We start from the raw sequence: 22097 nt of genomic DNA, 5'->3' as shown, positions 1-22097 counted from the left end.
CCTGGTAACTATACTGACGGATAGTTTATAAAGGAACCAATTCGTTTGGGATGACCAGCGAGGTTCGGCATTGTGTTTCCTAGTCGCGAAGTGAGTTACTGGCTTCACGTCTACAGGAAATATCGCTAGAAATAGAGCATAGGAGACGATAAATCGTGGACTGTCACAGAAAATTACGGAAACTTGGATTTTTGGGAACAGGTGGTGTAGCCTGAGGGAAGGTTGGGTGTAAACAACCTGTGGTTGTTTAGTTCATAATAGTTGATCTCAGATCGGCGGGAACACTACTGGAGGGTTGACTTGTGCAATGGCAGACCAGGTGACAGCGGGACTTCACAACACAGGTAAGACACCAAATATAAGCCTGCTGATGTAGTCTTGAACAAGACGTTTGCCTATTCCTAAGGCCACTCGAAACTACGGTCACAAGAGTTGATCACAACTCAAGTTGTGAATGGTGTGTTGCTAGCGGTTCTACATGAGAGCCTACTAGTTCAATATATATACTTTGTTTATCTTTCTTGAATCTTCATCACGTTGTATCCCAGATACAAAGCCTCATTTGAAATTTCAAGATACTCTTTGAAAATTCACTACCCTTCACATTGATTAGACCATGAAATAATAATGATCATCATTAATATTAATAATAATTATTTTATAGCCTCTGCTGAAAATTCATGATTCTGTGTTGAAAATTGATAAGATAAAATTTCATGCTTTAACAATTAATTGCCTTTTTATTTTCAATTTCGTCTCAATTTCATATCTAGAATTTTCAATATGTTTTACAGGTCTAAATTCAATGTGTATTACAGGTCTAGATTAGCATTGTGTGTTTCATGTATTAAATCTATTTTAAAATATTAGCAATTAAATGCCTTAAAAATTCAAATTCAAATATTTAGGAAAGAAATACATACTACATATGACCAGATTTGACTTCAATAGTTCAGTGCTAAAACTTAATTTTTTTTGTGGTTAGCATGACTAATGATGATCTCCCTGCAATATTCAGTGTATCTTTATCACAGTTTTCTTGTTGGTTTGTCTCATCTGACAAACACCCCTCCAAGAAATGTCACATATCAACTTTCTAATCAGCTAGTCAGTGTGGAGGCTGCTCCAGCCTCAAGCATCCGACATCTTCAACATGAAAGTTCAGAGTAGAAATTGTAATTTTCAAAATAACACCATGTTATTTTTCTGATTGCCATTCCATCTCCATCTCCACTGGCTTCTGATAAGACTGATATTTCATGATGAGAGTATTATAGGGAAATTGAATTTGACAACAGACTGTCCATCATATTAAGAATATTTAGCGAAGTAGTTATAGGCTACAAAATGCATGTCTTTTATTTTGATTGGTCAGTGACGATTGCGCCTTGTGGAAGGTCTCTCTTCACACAGAGACGCATTTAATCTGAGTATAAGATCTGATTTTTGATGAAATTGAGAGACTGCATTACTAATTCACTAATTGTGTTGTTTTTCTTGTTGTTTGTGCCACACTCAGCATTCCATCTATAGGCTATGGTAGTCTGCTGTAATCACATTTGGAACCGACTGTCTACAAATTAGTTATTGTGGAATTAGCAGGGGGGGGGTGAATGTCAGATGCCAGATTAAAAATAGCAAGGTCTTTGAATCAATAGTAAAGACTTTCCTCAGCTGTTCCCAGACATATGCCAAAATTCATCCAATGACACTGATACTGTCACACCAGCGAAGTGTCCTTCAACAATCTCTGATAATGTTCAGGCATTTATTGGAGACCTGGCACTTATCGTAAACATTCATCTAGCACCTTATCCCATACATGTTTATATGCATGAAACCCCCGGATTGCAGCTTCGACGATTACATAATATTCATCAACCCGTTGATGTCGCCAACATGGATGCCATATTTAAAACCATGAGTGAGGGAATAAAATTTTGAATGGATATGGACATCCAAGTAAAAACTGGGTATTTAGTTAAAGTTTCGAATATAGTAATGATTTTGAGGTAAGCCAGTTTGGAGTAAGTGGGGATAAGTAAATTATTGAAATATAAAAATAAGTAAATGATAATCAAAAACAATAGTAATGATACATTATCTTTGCTTTTATGCCTGCTTTTCTTTTTAATCTCACCTTATATAAGGATAATGAAACAAAATGTGAAGCATGTACATGTTATGTATGAAGATGAAGATGACCTGTAAATTGTTAATGGAACTTGACATCAACATGAATATCTTATCAATGTGTTCACGTGAATAGCTATGTCTTGTTTCGTTTCTGACTTTTTCAAGACAAACATAAACATGAAAACAAGGTTGGGGAAGAAATATCTTAGCTTGGCCATAATCTCCCACTTTTTATATAAGATCAAGGCCTAAGAGGGGAAAGTTTGTCCGAAAGTACTGTCAGAAATAGAAGAATTTTTTTTTTTTTCGCATTGATATCCACAATTTATGTAGTTAATATGTGTAAGTGTGAAATATCTAAACTATATTCGGCCTAACTACAGTCTCAGTGGTAGGGAGATAGGAAACGTAGAAAAAGAACTTTACTGAGGACAGATTAGTGCAGAAATGAGCACTGCATTTTTTTCCAAAGCGACTTATTTGGAACAGACCATGGCTTTATGCAAATTAGTGTGCGATGATATTATATTATAAAGGACAATTTTTAAATGTCCATTTTGAAATTAAACTTAACTTCATTAAAAACGATAGCTGACATAAAAATAATAACTTTTATAGTGAAACTATGAAGGATGTAGCTACTATGGAGTCTCACTGTCACTATAAAAAGAAACAGGAAGGGTCGTCTCAAAACCAAATCCAGGATGGGTGTCGCAGACGGTGGTTGGGGTCGGGCTGGGGGGATAGAGATATAATCTGAGATAAGATAATCCTTCAAGGGAATTAAACTGGGAAGCAAACGACATGTCATAACAATTTACAAATAATATCCAGTAGTGGTGTGACGATTCATCGATACGCATCGATGCATCGATCCATGGGCCTCCGATACAGTGAATCGATACAAAGTCTTACATGGTTGTATATCCCGATATGATACTTCAAATGAGCCACGATACATCAATGTTTAACTTTGAATATTGCCGAATCGCGATATCTGTCAAGAACAAATACTTACGTTTGTTTGAGGATTAAAATATATGCTTATTTATTTTCCCTTAATAAGTAAACGTTTTCTCGGAAATTCTTGCGTCAAGAACTGTGTCAGTCATAGCGCTCACATGTTATCAACATTCACACAGTCCGGGGGTATAAACTTATTATCTTGTTTCCAAATGAACATTGAACAACGAAATTTGACGAAATACTTTAAAACTGGTTTTGTTTTGATCTTCTTCGTTGTTTTATAGTTGGTGTTAGAATTTAGTATTGTGATACGTATCTTATCGCCACCCTTACATCAGGATTCGTATCGTATCGCAGCTTCAGTGCACGATACTTTGGCAATATATCGTCGTGACTAAAATTTTAGTATCGTGATATATCGTATTGCAGGTTGTATGCCAATACTAGCACTAATATCCAGTCCTGTCGATCTTCGGGTGGTCATGCCACCTATATATTTTTGAGACATTTAATGCGATGGCTGGTTTAAGCTTTTCCATGGGTATCATACTCTTTTACATATCTCAACATAAACGTTATGAAAGAAAGACTTGTTAGATATTAATCAATAGATGAGACATATTCAACACGCATGAAAAAGCATAAATTATCTTTGAGATGACCCCTTGTGCTTGTAGGCAGCATGTGCATTTCATGCCAGGTGAGTCGACGGTCCGTCGTCATACCTGGCTGAGCGACCAAATTGCCATCTATAGTCCAATCTATTGTTTTGAGCAGCTATTCATATTTTTTCTAAGTTTTGCCCGATCTTACAAGTAAACTAGTAAACATGCTTTTCTGGATATCCTATTACGCATCCCACTGAATGTCCAGTTGGGCCGATGTGGGTTACTTGACATGTGCTTTTTGTAAATTTGTCAGTTTTAGGGATACTGAGTAACAGCCTAAAAACAGTTTTTTTCTACTTTGACAGTACTTTAGGCTAAAGTTTCCACGGGGAAGGTTTGGCCAGGGGGAAAGTTTGGCCTGTTACACCAGGTTCGATTCCCCACATCAGAACATTGTGTGAAGCCCATTTCTGGTGTCCCCCGTCGTGATATTGCTGGAATATATGGAAACCAACTCAAATAGCCACTTAAGTCACTCATGAATACACATGGTCACTGTGCTCTGTACTGAATACTTTGTTTATATTTTGTCATGAAATGAGTGTTGTGTGTGACAATTGTGAGACAAAGCCCTTGTTTGTGTGTGAACCTGTTTGGGCTCTACCACTGCCACTGAAGCAAGCACTACCTTCAAAGTAGATTAACACAGAGTCCCTGAAGGTATATGGTGGTAATTCAGGTACAGACATGCATAGACCTTACAATTGACAAGGAGACCCAGTGAGATGGGGGATTCAGAGAGTAATAACATCTGCCTTCAACATGTTCAAGGATCATAGTCAATTAGAAATCACATTCCACTTTCATCAGATAAAGTGTTTAAGCTCATGAATATTTATTGTTCCTCATTCCAAGCTCAGTCCTCTCTGCATGCAGTCTAACCTGAATCTAGAATCTAGACTTGCTTCATTTAGGGCAGGGGCAGTAGGGTAGCCCAAAGGTTACAGTGTGGTTGTGCTGAAGACCAGGGTTTGGTTCCCCATATGGGTACAATGTGTGAAGCTGAAGCCCATCGTGATATTGCTGTAATATTGCTAAAAGTGCAGTAAAACTAAACTCACTAATTTACGGCTATAGCATTACAGTAAAGGTTGGGCAGATAAGGAAATAATTTAGTTGTGGGATTGCAACACAGACCATGTTACCATGGTTACAAGGGTGTGGTGCACGTTGACAAAAGAAAATTTGCAGTGAATGTGATGTAAGTTGTGCACACAGGGTCCAAGTGAAAAGGGCTGAATGACAAAAGGGCCCCAAAACGGAAAAGTCTAATGGGCCTCAAAGCCCTAGTCAAAAGGGCCGCATGACAAAAGGGCCCCAAAACAAAAATGTCAAAAGGGCCACAAGAAAGTCAAAAGGGCCGCAAACCCCTAGTCAAAAGGGCCGCATGACAAAAGGGCCCCAAAACAAAAATGTCAAAAGGGCCACAAGAAAGTCAAAAGGGACGCAAACCCCTAGTCAAAAGGGCCCCATATCAAAAAATAATATTAACATGTTTTTTTAAAGTGTATTATAGTAAAAGGTTATACATCTATACAATAGATACCTTATACATACTAGTTATGATTGTAATAGATATTTTTTCAATATTTGAAAGAAAATGATGGCAAAAATAGATGTATGTGATGGTTATTTATTTCATCTAAGTAACAAACCACTTATCATTTATAATTATGACAAATAATATACAATACAAAGAATATTTAAGCTCTGATGAAATACTAGAGATTTGAAATAATTGGGTGCTTGTTATACCTTTCTAGTAAGAAAGGGCTTTTCCTGTTTGTTGTCATGGGAATGGTTTTAGCAATATTGGTGAATAATCTGTTTATCTTGTACATGCCTAATGTATTAATTGAACTCGATGCTCCAGAAGAAGTAGGGCGGCTTCAGGGACACAGTGTATGATATAGATGCCCAGCTAAGTCATGTTGCCCACTGATAATGACGGATAATTGGCCCAGCCCGCTGGCTTGAGTCTGCGGTATGTTAAAGGCATCTCCAGGGCTTAGAGACATTTGTGTGTGTGTTTGTGTTGTGTGAGGTCACTTTCTTCAGTAATGAAGCTATGTGTGCCACTTGTAAATCGTTACATCTGGACCAGACAATCCAGTGATTGATGTCATGAGCAATGAGCCATGTATATTGACATGCCATCAAATCACCAAATCGCCAATTTGAGGGCTTGTTGCATGGGTTGCTGGGTAACATTTCTAACCAGACATGACACAGGGTGTAGAAGTTCAGGCTCATCAAGTTTCCTTTCATTTTGACACTATCCAGGATGGACAATGATAAAGGCTGAGTTATAGTCATGGTAATGATAGCTGAAGGACATTGTGCAGTGAGTGGAAATGAGGGCCGGGATGAGTAACTCGGTAACTCTGGTTCTGAATATGACCTTGGCACCAACACGACTACAGATGACTACTTGTGTTTTGTGCTGTTGACCATAACAAGAAATCTTCATGGTTCCACTTCAAATTGCTAATGTGCACAGTTTTTCTGACGTTCATATGTTGAATTGAATATAAACTCAGTCATACTTATTGTGACAAGATCGTTGTACCTGGAGTCAGATAAAACTATTCCAAATGGATACTGTGTGTCCAACTATCTATAGCAGGTTCCCTGGCTAGGTCAGAAAGAGGGGTTAGATATTCTGATAATTTTACTGTCCCAGGCCAATGTTTGAGAATAAGACAGACTGAAGATAAATATTTCATTGCAAAATGAAAGAGAGTCCGGTTACCATGGTTACCTGGTTACAGGACTGTTAGATATACCATCTCATATGTTTTGAAAGTTGTCAGTTTTAAGAGACATTGTATGCATTTAATGTTGTTGACTTAAAAAACCAGTTGGGAGGAGCATGTTCTGTTGACTGGGAGACTCTCTCCAGTACTATGAATGTATGTGCATGACTGGACCAGTTTTGCAGCAGAATGTCCCACATTATCATTGCTTCAGACAAAGGATTTGAAATCCTAAAGAGCAGTTTTTAAAGATCTTTTTAATTTTTGGACTCTCCTTGAAAATGGTTTTCTGAAATAAATGGAGTGTGAATGTTGGTAGATCTGTCTTGTTATAGATTTATAGAAGGTTCACTGAAACAAGGAAACTACCTGGAGTTTCCGTCTGGACCAAGAAAGAAGCTGAAGAAGTTTCAATGCATTATTTCCAGGGATAGAAATACTCTTTTTTCTAAGTGTGCCTTAGGGCACCAGACAAATATTTTAGGTATGCCTTTCAGAAATCAAGTGTGCCCACATGTTTTTAGAATAAATGACAATGATGATGGTCATTTGAAATTTATTGTTATTATGTTAAATAAAGAAATGGGTTTATGAGCATTCAAATATGTATGGCATCATTCAATTTTTAGAAAAATAATTGTTTGGGGTATTAATTGACTAAATGTGAGCTATGTCTAAAAAAAATGAGGTGTGTCATAAGGGCAGTGAAATCTTTTTTAGCCGTGTCATTTCAGTATTTACCGTGCCATGGCACGCTAATATATGGGGTATTTTGAACCCTGTTTTCACTGAATTCAGTGTTAAATGTTTTCTAACAAATTCACTTGTGAAAATCCCATTTTTTGGTAACAAATTGACTTTTTCTGCCCAGTTTGCCACCCCTAGTTTGAAATTCTAGACAAATTCCTGAAATGTATGCTGTGCGTCTCTTATGTGATGAAGTGATGATCAGAGCCATGCATATTGGACATGTGTGATCATTTTGCCAGTAAGTGGGTTGGCTGGCTGCTGCTGCTGAACCTGACTGCCTTCTGTAGATGTTGGCAGTTAACTGTGCCTGTCATCTGCATTAGGTGAAAACATTCACGCTGATGTTCAGTATTGGGCTGTGCAATGCCAGGCTGAACTTACATGTTATTTATTGGTATGAGGTGCCACAATGGATGTTCAGTATTGGGAAGTGCGATGGCTGGGTAAAACTGTGTTTAGTTTGTGGGTACTGGATGTCAAAATGGAAAAACAACTAACTGCCTCGCTCACATTGCTTACCCCATGAAAAATTTGTCCCAACTGACATCTATCAATACTTCCGCAGAGTGCATTTGTTCATTCAACAATGTCCCAAGTGGTTACAACATGCTGAGCCTTTTCTTTACAGCCTCTGTGATTCACAGGTTGGACCTGATCTCTGTCAGCCCTGGTTAATCATAAATTGTGACCGGGGTGCCGTTGTACAAAACAACCTTAGCGCTAAGTGAGTGAGTGAGTTTATTTTTACGCAGCACTCTGTCTATTTTAAGGTATGGGAGTTACAATCACCTTAGCGTTAAGACCGCTTTGTACAACAGCACCCAGGTGGATTGGGTTGTCGGACTCAGTGATGTGACTGATTGTATGTCATTATATCCCGATAGAAGTGATCGTTTTCCACAATCACTGGATTGACTGTGGCTGCTTATTGATTGGATTATTCAAGGCTGCCGTCCTGTATCTCCAGTCATGCGGAATGATGTGTTAAGCAACAAATCATAAAAACACTCCATTAGTTCAAATACGCAACCAAGTATCACTATTTAGTACTTTTTGCCTTCAAATTAAAACCCAGTGAAACTTTTGAAATAACATCCTTTGATCTGTTGCTGTTTTAACCAGGCAATCATGTTACCTGATAGTGTAAGTGAAGTGGACGTCAGAATTCCTTGTGAACTTGTATTAGCTCTTATGATTTTACATGAAGACCAAAATACCTTCCTTCGTTAAAAAATATCAGATCATGAAGGACGATGGGACGACCTATGTTTTATACACTACATTTATACAATCGGGGTGTGAAATTTTTTGCTCAAGCAGAGTGTATTCTAGTTCCAATGGTTTAATATCATGACGGGACAGTCAAAACAAGTCTGTGGTGTCGAGATAAACTTACAATTTGATAAATGTTTCAACAATGATGTAATGGGCAAGACACACATGGAAAATTAGAACCATGTGAATATACTTAATGCACTGTATGCTCTTCAAAAGAAGTCAAATAGAGATTTCAACAATGGCTTTAAAACCAAGAAACACTTTGTTCATGCTTTCGTTTTATGCCATAATTTGTTCAAGAATCTTAATTTCAGTATTACCTCTTTTTCTGGTTTTGTGAATAATTATGGAAGATTATGTGTCATTACAAATTATTTTCTCCAAAGAACATTTATGGTGCTCAGAACATAGATTTTTTAAAAGTAAAATTAGCTGTATTGCAACAATGTTCTACAATCATGAAAACAGTACTTAAATTTTGGTACATAGTACGATCCTGTGTCCTATTTTACAATACTTGTGTTATCGGTTTTATGCAGGAAGTATTTCATTAGTTGGTTGGTTGGTTGGTTGGTTGGTTGGTTGGTTGGTTGATGTTTAACGCTGCACTCAGCAATATTCCAGTTATATGGCGGTGGTCTGTAAATAATCAAGTCTGGGCCAGACATTCCAGGGATCAACAGCACGAGCATTGATCTACGCAATATGAATACGATGACGTGTGTCAACCAAGTCAGTGAGCCTGACCACCCGATCCCGTTAGTCATCTTTTAAATCAAGTATGGTTACTGAAGACCAATTCTAACCCGGATCTTCACAGGTGTATTTGAATTGTTCTTGAAGGGAACTGCTTTGAAGTGGCTGTCATTGTTGACATTTTAAACTATCAACTCCATACCACGATGAGCTACAGTGCCTGAGCACTGGATTCCTATGTTGATATTAATCTTTAATGGTCTACTTTAAGATGCCATGCCATGTAATACTTGTTTTTCCAAACTGGAATGTCATTAAACCTGAAAGTACATATTTTATATCATTCTTATGGAGATAGCAAGGCAAAAGAGTTTCTTATGAAAAGCATCCTGCAGTAAACATGTTTTTTACAAACTGGCAGTGATGTTGTTTAACAGCACATGCTTGCAAGTTTCTCCAGAAGATTGAAGTTTCTAATTTGAAGTTATCAGTTTGTGTTCTCTCAGAGAGCCGATGATGATTTTGGACTGAAAACCCCCAGGCCATTTATATATTGCACTATATTTCCTTAGAGATATCCTCAAAACTCGTAAACCAAAACATTTAGATTATTCATTATGTTAGCTTAAAGCCAGGCACTTAAAGGTTTTAACTTTCTAAATCTGGTTTCAACTTTTAAAATCTGGTTTCAACATTTTTTATCCTCCTCGTTCATGGTTCTTGGGTCACAAATCATGTGTCTATGATAATGACAGCAGAACCAGTTACTTTTCTCAAGATAAAGACTCACTTTTTGCATACCAGTTTTCATGTTTATGCCTCCATAAATGTAAAATAAATTCAAGTCAGTTCTAAAATGTTGTGGTTTCTGAAGTCTGTTACTAGTGTTAGATTCCATGTTGGCATATGTCAGACTGACACAAGTGACAGCTTCTGTTCTACCATTCAAGTATTGTCTCAGAGAGCAGAAGGTCGACCAGGACGTTATACGATGGTACTTGTTATTTCCCTGACTTCTCAGCATTAAGGGGATAAACTAGGACATTTTAAAATATTTTTTCCAAATATGTGTTTGTTTGTACATTGATGGTGAATGTAAGTCAGTAATTATTTTCTGATCAAAGAACATGCCATCATTTTCAATAAAGAATATTTTTCTCTTTGATCATTCATTTTTTTATTATTGATTGATCTTTTCATTGGAATTAAGCAGCAGATCTATCATCAATTATAATCAGTCTTTAGATTATGTTCACTTAGCATCAGTAGATAAATGTCTGAAAACACGGAACCAGATTCCCACTAAGTACATGTGCCATGGGAGAGACAGATCTGTCAAGAGCTGTCTGACAGATTCTGAAGGCTGTCTTGTCCATTAGATCATTAAGTGGTATCTGATTGCCCAACATGTGCTACCAGGCATGTATAGGTAGGTAGGTGTGTGTGTGTGTGTTTGTGTGTGTGTCTGTGTCTGTGTGTGTTTATGTGAGTAGTTTGGATGTATGATGGTGTGTGTCTGTGTGTGAGTAGTTTGGATGTATGATGGTGTGTGTGTGTGTGTGTGTGTCTGTGTGAGTAGTTTGGATGTATGATGGTGTGTGTGTGTGTGTGTGTGTCTGTGTGAGTAGTTTGGATGTATGATGGTGTGTGTATGCGTGTGTGTCTGTGTGAGTAGTTTGGATGTATGATGGTGTGTGTATGCGTGTGTGGTTCAGGTGCATGAATGTAGGCGGGTGTTTTGGGAGTGTGTGTGGGTATGAGGGGGTTAAGTGGAGGTGGGAGAGAGAAAGAGAGAGATGTTTCAATAATGTTACAATTTTCTACAGTTGTTTTCACTTAAAATTTCCCTGTTTTGTAATATTGATCTAGTAATGCTTTATATGCTATAAGGTACGTACTTCACGGATGATTGGAACAACATTAACAACAATGACTTTTCTGACAGTCTGTTATGAAGGACGCCATGTTATGATATCCAGGTATCCAATATTTATACTATGTAATCTCCAAACATGCCAATATAATTCACTACAGAGTGCAAATAGGCGTTGTGGTACACAGGTGTAACTGGGTCTGTGTGGTACTGGGGATTATCAGTTATGGTCCTGGGCCTAGAGTTTCGAAGCTCTCTTAGCGCTAAGATAGTCGTAAGTTAATGTTAATGAATGGCACTTACGACTATCTTAGCTCTAAGAGAGCTTCGAAAATCTAGGCCCTGGAAGGCCCCAGGATGGCCTTCTGGAATTCAGATCAGCTTGTTTTCTAGCACATGGAAATAGTTTTATCCATGGTGTCCAAAAGTTGATCATTTTTTGTAATAATGTACAAGGATGTCCTTATGAAACTTATCTAAACACCATGGTAACAGCCGTCCTGGACATCGTGGATAAAAATGTTTACCCCAAGCATTATACGAGTATTTATTTACATCAACAGGTTGTTATTATCTGTTTTTTTCAAGCTTCATTTGCCTTCAACCATTTTAATAATGTCGTGGCATTGTGTCATGTTGTGGATAGATATTTTGTTGATTGAAATTTTTTTTATGGACAGACTAAAATTCAGATGCATTGTTTTTTTGCCTTCTGACTTTTCATATTAAGTTTGTCCATTTTCATTTTTTGTGTGCATGAAATAAATGATTGGCCTTTCATTTTATCATTAGCCAATCAGAAATCTGCTCTCAAAATAAACAAGTTTAAGGTATCTTGAACTTCCCGTTCGCCAAGCTGGCAAAAGAACACGCTGTTACAAAAGATAACACACACAGTAAGCCAACAATTTATATTGGATGTTTTATTATGCCATATTCAAAGTGTTCCGCTAGTATGAAACAGTAAATATCAAAACAAAACAAACGCGTGTTTACGTTCGTCATGTTACAGTGTTGAACAGTCACGACATTGATATACCCAATACCAATACGTACGGGGAAAGGGGCCGACTTATACTTGAGTTACATGGTTTTGGCAAGAATTTAGAGGGTTGAGAAAGGGGCCCGACTTATAGTCGGATCCGACTTATAGTCGGTCATATACGGTATGTCAAGAAATGTTTTTGAAAAGACAAAAATATTACTGTCTTTCAGTGGCATTTAGAAGTTTAGAACTCAGCATCAGTTCACCTGATGAAGGGACCTGGAATGGTCTCGAAACGTCGTGAGAGAAATTAAAAAGAAGTTTAATCCATAAAAATATCTTGGACAAAAATATTACTACTTTTAGACAAGGCGGGTTTCTTGCTTGCACTAAGAACAGACCAAACCATTCACTGTTTGTAGTCGGTATTTGGTTCAATGGTGGAATGTTTCCCAAGTACACATAGCTTGTTATAAGAGCTAGCCAAACTGGGTATTGGGTGGCCAGTATGGTACTACCAATGTCACCTTGCTGGGTTTTAGTGATGACATGCTGGATGCCTATGGTTGTTGATTTCTTGGAGAATGGCTATTGTTCTGTCAAAATGGCTCCTACTAGCTAGTACCACCCTGATGAGTTATAACAACCTCAATATTCATTATGCAGGTTGCTGACTGCTTTCATGAAATTGGGTATCGGGTGGTCAATATGGTTCCATTATTACTTTGATTGGTCATACAGATACAGTAGTCATGACAACAGACCTTGGATGTAATCACGTGGGGTCAGTATGGTTCATGTTTTGAAGGCCTGTAATGGTCAAGACATGGTAGATATGAGTAGGGGCTGAACCCACTAGACTGGGTATCAGGTGGTCAATATGGCTTCATGGAGACGGGCTGAATCCACTAGACTGGGTATCAGGTGGTCAATATGGCTTCATGGAGACTGGCTGAACCCACTAGACTAGGGATCAGGTGGTCAATATGGCTTCATGGAGACTGGCTGAATCCACTAGACTGGGTATCAGGTGGTCAATACGGCTTCATGGAGACTGGCTGAATCCACTAGACTGGGTATCAGGTGGTCAATATGGCTTCATGGAGACTGGCTGAATCCACTAGACTGGGTATCAGGTGGTCAATATGGCTTCATGGAGACTGGCTGAACCCACTAGACTGGGGATCAGGTGGTCAATATGGCTTCATGGAGACTGGCTGAACCCACTAGACTGGGTATCAGGTGGTCAATATGGCTTCATGGAGACTGGCTGAACCCACTAGACTAGGGATCAGGTGGTCAATATGGCTTCATGGAGACTGGCTGAATCCACTAGACTGGGGATCAGGTGGTCAATATGGCTTCATGGAGACTGTCTGAATCCACTAGACTGGGTATCAGGTGGTCAATATGGCTTCATGGAGACTGGCTGCACCCACTAGACTTGGTATCAGGTGGTCAATATGGCTTCATGGAGACTGGCTGAACCCACTAGACTGGGTATCAGGTGGTCAATATGGCTTCATGGAGACTGGCTGAACCCACTAGACTAGGGATCAGGTGGTCAATATGGCTTCATGGAGACTGGCTGAACCCACTAGACTGGGTATCAGGTGGTCAATATGGCTTCATGGAGACTGGCTGAACCCACTAGACTAGGGATCAGGTGGTCAATATGGCTTTATGGAGACTGGCTGAACCCACTAGACTGGGGATCAGGTGGTCAATATGGCTCCATGGAGACTGGCTGAACCCACTAGACTGGGGATCAGGTGGTCAATATGGCTTCATGGAGACTGGCTGAACCCACTAGACTGGGTATCAGGTGGTCAATATGGCTTCATGGAGACTGGCTGAACCCACTAGACTGGGGATCAGGTGGTCAATATGGCTTCATGGAGACTGGCTGAACCCACTAGACTGGGGATCAGGTGGTCAATATGGCTTCATGGAGACTGGCTGCACCCACTAGACTGGGTATCAGGTGGTCAATATGGCTTCATGGAGACTGGCTGAACCCACTAGACTGGGTATCAGGTGGTCAATATGGCTTCATGGAGACTGGCTGAACCCACTAGACTGGGTATCAGGTGGTCAATATGGCTTCATGGAGACTGTCTGAACCCACTAGACTGGGTATCAGGTGGTCAATATGGCTCCATGGAGACTGGCTGAACCCACTAGACTGGGTATCAGGTGGTCAATATAGCTTCATGGAGTCTGTCTGAACCCACTAGACTGGGTATCAGGTGGTCAATATGGCTCCATGGATACTGGCTGAACCCACTAGACTTGGTATCAGGTGGTCAATATGGCTTCATGGAGACTGTCTGAACCCACTAGACTGGGTATCAGGTGGTCAATATGGCTCCATGGAGACTGGCTGAACCCACTAGACTGGGTATCAGGTGGTCAATATGGCTTCATGGAGACTGGCTGAATCCACTAGACTAGGTATCAGGTGGTCAATATAGCTTCCACTGTTTTATAGGTATTAAAGGCCATGATCTTCTCGACATGAAGGATGAAAGTAGTGGACCTGCTTTTACTACAGCTTGTTCAGCTTGACCTGAGCTGCTCTACATATGCATGACCCGGGAGGTCAAATGGCACAAACGGCTGGTCGAGTTAACTTCATTAAATAGGGGAGCAGAGAATGTAATTGATGTTGCGTTCGTGCAAAACATGCACATATGGATTCTTAAAGCTCGATTCGGCAACATTAAACCATCTGTAGCTGCTTTTTTAAAGAAACTTAGGACAGTGCTGACGATTTCTCGTCACTGAGATGTCAAACGGCGACCTTGTCTCGGCTGTTCGGACATGTTGACAATCAACTGACAAAGGTGCACCCCTTCACAATAACAGACCCATTCGGTTGTGACACCGTCACGCAATACATTAGTATTCACTTGATCAGGTCAAGCTGAACAAGCTGTAGATTAGGGATCAGGTGGTGAATATGGCTTCATGGAGACTGGCTGAATCCACTAGACTAGGTGGGCTATATGGCTTACACTGTTTTATAGGTATTAAGGGCCATGGTAGTCTTGACGTGAAGGATGAAAGTAGTGGACCTGCCTTTACTAGATTGGGGATCAGGTGGTCAATATGGCTTCATGGAGACTGGCTGCAGTGACTAGTTCCTCCAACCTGAGTGTCCTGTACTGATTACAGGAAGCAGTGTTGTCCGGGAGGCCACAGATAAGTGAGTACTTGAGGGAGGAATGTAGCTATCTAAACACTCAGGGTTAGGATGCCACATGTAGATGTACTCCCTGTCCATATGCCAGACTCCTGCTTCTCAAACACAATCCGTCACCCATCTTAAAGTCCTCCTCAGATCCAAACACAGCACTTAATGGCAGATACAATAATCTTAAATGCAACATTTAGCACCGTTATGCCTCACCTCAACACTTACTGGCAGTCTCACACTCAAGTAGCACATTATCTGAGAAAACAGTGAGCCAGCTTTCAGATAGCTTCCGGTATCCGGAGTAGTTTATCAACATTGTGTTAAGATTATTGCCCTGACCTGTTTGCCGTGAAGTGACATTCGGAAATAACATCAACACTTCTATCTCTGTTATCAGCAGCTGACGGAGGATTCTGGGCCTAGATTTTCGAAGATCTCTTACCGATAAGATAGTCGTAAGTGCCATACATTAACATTAACTTACGACTGTCTCAGCACTAAGAGAGCTTCGAAAATCTAGGCCCTGCTCATGAGCTCAACAACCAATGAAATGATGATCCCGAGACAGGCATATATAGACCTACGTTCAAAACTGCTGATGTGTATGAGCAAAGCCATGATATATTGAATTATATTTGAAGACTTTTATGTAGTAACGGGTATATTTTTTCCTTAGGAGTAAAATATTGGATGGGAAGACCTTTGGTGGCAGGAGTTACCAGTTTCTGTATGGTCAGTTTATGGTCAGCAGCAAGCATTAATGATCAACATGTTATTTTGGGGATTACACCTTTTTTAGTGAAGTACGACTTCTAGTATTCTTTTGGTGGAGCCAGCCAACAAAGTCACTAAGCACACAACTAATGGTTTCCTGCTTGTTTCAACAATAGAACCATACAGTTTAACTGAATTGGTGTTTTTAGCATCATTTCATTTGAGTCTGGCTGAAAATGAAGCTTGGAGGTAGCAGGTCTGGATCTTCATCATGACAGAACAGATTCGGTACCCATGAGCACCAGAATGATGTTAGAGTGATCAACAATCAGTCTCAATCCATGTAATGTTGTGGGATAAATCAATATTAAAATAGCCACGGTGTTGTTATTCACTTATTTGGATGGGAAAAGGCCATATGTCTTGTTAGTGTGTCCAATCTGGAGACTTGTTATATATTGATTCCTCCTCCTGGGATGCTGAGTAGCATCACTTAAAGTTTTGTGTTCTGGGTCCCCATCTGCAAAGTGTTCGTAGCGCTACGGGATTGGTAAGCCTATGACAAACTATAGAGGTATGACAGGTCGTAATGTTATGATTGCTTTGTGGTTCTGAACCATGGTCAGCATTTCTAATCAAGTTTGTTTATCACTTTAGATTTGAAAATGTGGCCAACCATTATTCAAATTTTGACAAATTGGAAAACCTCATTTTAGCAATGTAGCACGCGCTCAGGATCTGACAGATTGTCATGTGCACACAGCATGCTCAGCACGCTCAGGAGCTGACAGATTGTCATGTTCGCACAGCATACTCAGGATCTGACAGATTGTCATGTGCACACAGCGAGTTCAGCACGCTCAGGATCTGACAGATTGTCATGTGCACTCAGCATGCTCAGGATCTGACAGATTGTCATGTGCACACAGCACGCTCAGGATCTAACAGATTGTCATGTGCACACAGCACGCTCAGGATCTGACAGATTGTCATGTGCACACAGCACGCTCAGGATCTGGCAGATTGTCATGTGCACACAGCACGCTCAGGATCTGACAGATTGTCATGTGCACACAGCACGCTCAGGATCTGACAGATTGGTATGTGCACACAGCATGCTCAGGATCTGACAGATTGTCATGTGCACACAGCGCACACAACACGCTCAGGATCTGACAGATTGTCATGTGCACACAGCACGCTCAGGATCTGACAGATTGTCATGTGCACACAGCGCACACAGCATGCTCAGGATCTGACAGATTGTCATGTGCGCTCAGCACGCTCAGGATCTGACAGATTGTCATGTGCACACAGCACGCTCAGGATCTGACAGATTGTCATGTGCACACAGCATGCTCAGGATCTGACAGATTGTCATGTGCACACAGCACGCTCAGGATCTGACAGATTGTCATGTGTGCACAGCATGCTCAGGATCTGACAGATTGTCATGTGCACACAGCACGCTCACAGCACGCTCAGGATCTGACAGATTGTCATGTGGACAAAGCATGCTCAGGATCTGACAGATTGTCATGTGCACACAGCATGCTCAGATACGCTATGGGGGCCTAGTAACTATAGTGATGAAAGTGGCTCTGTGCAAAGTTGCGTTCTTGGGCATGCCAGGAACTGGTGTTGTTCTTGAAACCCACTTCTACATGATTATGTTTCCAGGTTTGTCAGCGATATACTTGGAGAAATGTAATAATGTAGTGGGCTAGTGTCCCAAGCACTGTTAAAACAATGCAGCTTCGGTCAGAGGGGCTGTAGCCTTGTACCTTAAACTGTGTGTGGATTCTGTCCTGAATATGGGAATTATTTGTCATGGTTTGCTATCAAGATTCCATTATATTCATGTGTCCCAATTGATCCAAGTACTGTTTCTTTCATATTACTGACAAAACAGAGCATTAATATCTCAATTCTGTCAAATTTCTATTGTTTATATTTTAAGTATAGTATTATGAAAGAATTGTATTGTCCGTCATTTAATGTGAGTAGTATATGTGAAGAACATCTGTTATTTAGATGTTACAGACGTGAGGCCAGACAGTGTGTGTAGGTGTATTGGACATACCTGAAGCAGCATGTGTCGTATATATCAGTCAGCAATATTCTAGCTAGATAATAGGATTCTATAAATAACCGAGTCAGACAATTCAGTCAATGACAGCATGAGCATCAGTCAACACAATTCGGATATGGATGGATCAACAAAAACACAGTCTGACCTCCCAGCCCTGCAGGCATATCAGACAAATTGATAAGGAATGCTATGCATTCATTGGTAACAGTCAGTTATCTCAGAGAGATTGTACGTCTGCTCCCGAGACTGAGGAACTCGTCACATGATGAAGGTTTTGTGCTATCCTATGGGGAACATTTACCCACAGATGAGCAGACGTGGGTTTTCTTCCAGGGTCTCTAATTGTGTGGTGGATATACTACAACTGCCGGCAGACATCTGCCTGGGATATATACACAGTGCAGGTGGTTGCAGGAATGTTGTTGTTGTCAGCGATGTTGTTGGCATGTTACCAGGGAAAAATATTTATGTCAGAAATATATCATGTCCATTAAATTTACAGCTGTACAGCATGTTTGTGAGACAAGAATTTTATAGAGTGGAGAAGCACTTAATGTAGCTTATGGTCTATCAACTCATTTGTACATGAGTTCATCATTTTCATGCTGGGAATTTGTTGGAGCTGTTTGGGAAGCATATCACTGATGTGACTGATGTAATGAAATTTTATGTTTTTGTTGCCAAGGGTTTATGAGAAAGCGGTTTACGATGACCCAATGTCAGAGCCTCTGTTTGAAATATCATTCCAAGGGTATGATCAAAAGTTTTCAGATGACAAGTGGAAATCATATTTAACAATTTCTCAAAGTTTATAGCTGGTAATGCTTGAAAAGATAAAAATGTTTACATTCCTTGTCAGGATCATTCCTTTTGAAGCAATGGGACATGGTTCAAGATTGTAGACCTGAAATATTTCCAGTCTATGAGGACTGCCATCACCTGTTTCTTACAATTGTCTTGACCTAGCGAAATAGCATTAAATTTAATTAATTTTCTTGACGGCTTGCTGTGTGTAGAGATGTGATAAAAAGTCAGTCAATTCTATATTCATTTATGGCCAAAAAAGATGTTTTAATAAAGGTTCAACCTCCTGTGAAAGTTTCAAACGTGAAAGCAGCTACAAACGCTGCTAACGGTAACAAAAAACATCGGCATTAAATTTCAATTCATGTTAACAACTCAGTTGGAGAAACAAATGGAAATTCTAAGTAATGAATGTGTTGTAACCTGATCTTGTTCAGTGGGGAGAATTGATGTCCGAAATGATTTTCAGCTATACTACTCAATTTTGATAGAGATAGGAAGTGTCAAGTCGGGTCTGAATGTAACTGGTTTCTGGGATATGTTGAAATTGGAGATTCAGTATTAGTTAATTAAACATTAAAACACAGTTAATAAGTAGTTGTGTTATGTGACAATATGAAATATGTTTGTATTCCTATCAGATATTGAGTGGTATATTTGATGAAGGGTAACAAGGATGAATAGTAACTGAGAGTTGTTCACATCAGAAATCACAATTAAAACCTACGGTATTGTTCCATTTAATCACATTGCAGGAATAATGTCAGAGAGAACGGAATGGATAGATGAGCTAGTCTTGAAAATTAATTGTCATACTATAGAGGGTTATTGAAGTTGACGACACATACTCCGGTTTGTGATGCCACCTTCCAATGGCCCATTATCCATGATTATTTGTGTGGGTGATACTACGATACTGGACGGGTCAGGTGATAGATGTTATTACTGTCATTACGGTGAGCAGTAATGTTCTTATTGCTGGGAGAGATGTTGACAATTGTCACCTTGCCCTTTAGGACATCATTACTTCTGTCCTTCACGAGTCTCACAGCTCGTTACCTGTCTGAAATGCTCCCTCTGTGATGTTCATTTCCTTATCGATGCCAATTTATCCTCCACAGATAATGTTGTGTTAAGGTATATTACCTGATAATCCCCCAAGCTGCTGCTATTGATGATCGATTTTCTCCGAGGCTGATCAAAGGTTGTTCTTCTTTACAGAGAGGAACGGCCATGTTCACTTTCCAGCTGAACAAGTGGTCACCCACGACAGTGAAATTCAGATCGTCCGTGAAGGAGACAGGTATGAAGTGCACCTCGGCTTCCTCCAGTTCCGACACTTGTACCAGGTGACGTTCTGTGTGAAAGACAGTCTGGGAGAGGACATTGAAGCTGATCCTCTACAGAATCTGCATGTCAGGATGGACACCTATCAGCCGACCGAGGATGGTGAGCAGAGTGACCATTATCTCAGTGATATAGTCCTAGTCCAGATGCTAGAAAAGTCACTATCTTTTAGGAACTCTCAGCAGTAGTAGAAGTGTTATCCAGTAATTAGTGTGACACGTCCCACCCTCCAGAAATTCTTGTTTGTAGTGAACTAGCCACAGAATGTTCAGGTTATTAAAAACAAACAAGGTTTACTCCACTCCTTGACCAACACAGCCCTCAAACAGTTTTGATCAAACTGGGGGGTTGGATGCAAGCTAGACTAACGCTTAGTCTCTGAATATATATAATTTTGATAGTAACAAACAAACCCATTTGAATTGAAAAGGAGCCCTAGGAAGACCAGAGATCCTACGTTTGCCCCATCTGTACAGTAATAACACTGTCTGCCCCAGGTCTCTGTACAGTAATGATAACACTACGTCTGCCCCCTTCTGTACAGCACCGATAACACTATGTCTGCCCCCTCTGTACAGCACTGATAACACTATGTCTGCCCCCTCTGTACAGCAATGATAACACTATGTCTGCCCCTCTCTGTACAGTCATGATAACACTACGTCTGCCCCCTCTGTACAGTAATAACACTGTCTGCCCCCCTCTGTACAGTAATGATAACACTACGTCTGCCCCTTCTGTACAGCACTGATAACACTACGCCTGCCCCCTCTGTACAGCAATGATAACACTGTGTCTGCCCCTCTGTACAGTAATGATAACACTATGTCTGCCCCTCTCTGTACAGCAATGATAACACTACATCTGCCCCCTCTGTACAGCAATGATAACACTATCTCTGCCCCCTCTGTACAGTAATGATAACACTACATCTGCCCCCACCGTACAGCAATGATAACACTATGTCTGCCCCCTCTGTACAGCAATGATAACACTACGTCTGCCCCCTCTCTATAGCAATGATAACACTACGTCTGCCCTCTCTGTACTGCAATGATAACACTATGTCTGCCCCTCTCTACAGCAATGATAACACTACATCTGCCCCTCTCTGTACAGCAATGATAACACTATGTCTGCCCCTCTGTACAGCACTGATAACACTATGTTTGCCCCCTCTGTACAGCACTGATAACACTATGTCTGCCCCTCTGTACAGCAATGATAACACTATGTCTGCCCCCCTCTGTACAGCACTGATAACACTATGTCTGCCCCCTCTGTACAGCACTGATAACACTATGTCTGCCCCCCTCTGTACAGCACTGATAACACTATGTCTGCCCCTCTGTACAGCAATGATAACACTATGTCTGCCCCCCTCTGTACAGCACTGATAACACTACGTCTGCCCCTCTGTACAGCAATGATAACACTATGTCTGCCCCTCTCTGTACAGCAATGATAACACTACATCTGCCCCCTCTGTACAGCAATGATAACACTATGTCTGCCCTCCTGTACAGCACTGATAACACTACGTCTGCCCCCTCTCTACAGCAATGATAACACTACGTCTGCCCCTCTCTGTACAGCAATGATAACACTACGTCTGCCCCCCTCTGTACAGCAATGATAACACTATGTCTGCCCCCTCTGTACAGCAATGATAACACTATGTCTGCCCCCTCTGTACAGCACTGATAACACTATGTCTGCCCCCCTCTGTACAGCACTGATAACACTATGTCTGCCCCCTCTGTACAGCACTGATAACACTATGTCTTTCCCCTCTGTACAGCACTGATAACACTATGTCTGCCCCCTCTGTAC

General features: G+C 40.4%; 1 protein-coding gene across 1 annotated transcript in view; it reads left to right on the top strand.

The window, feature by feature from the left end:
- Nucleotides 1-22097, top strand: part of LOC124263634 (UPF0687 protein C20orf27 homolog) — a 43601-nt gene continuing 21504 nt past the window's right edge. The window contains exons 1-2 of the mRNA XM_046698282.1: nt 1-344; nt 20139-20366. Coding sequence (XP_046554238.1) covers nt 308-344; nt 20139-20366 — 265 coding nt within the window. The 5' untranslated portion in view covers nt 1-307. The remainder of the gene's footprint in view (nt 345-20138; nt 20367-22097) is intronic.

The sequence above is a fragment of the Haliotis rubra genome, unplaced genomic scaffold (assembly GCF_003918875.1).
Source record: "Haliotis rubra isolate DU_JTF1 unplaced genomic scaffold, ASM391887v1 Scf891, whole genome shotgun sequence".
Classification (NCBI taxonomy): domain Eukaryota; kingdom Metazoa; phylum Mollusca; class Gastropoda; order Lepetellida; family Haliotidae; genus Haliotis; species Haliotis rubra.
This window is presented reverse-complemented; position numbering and strand designations above follow the sequence as displayed.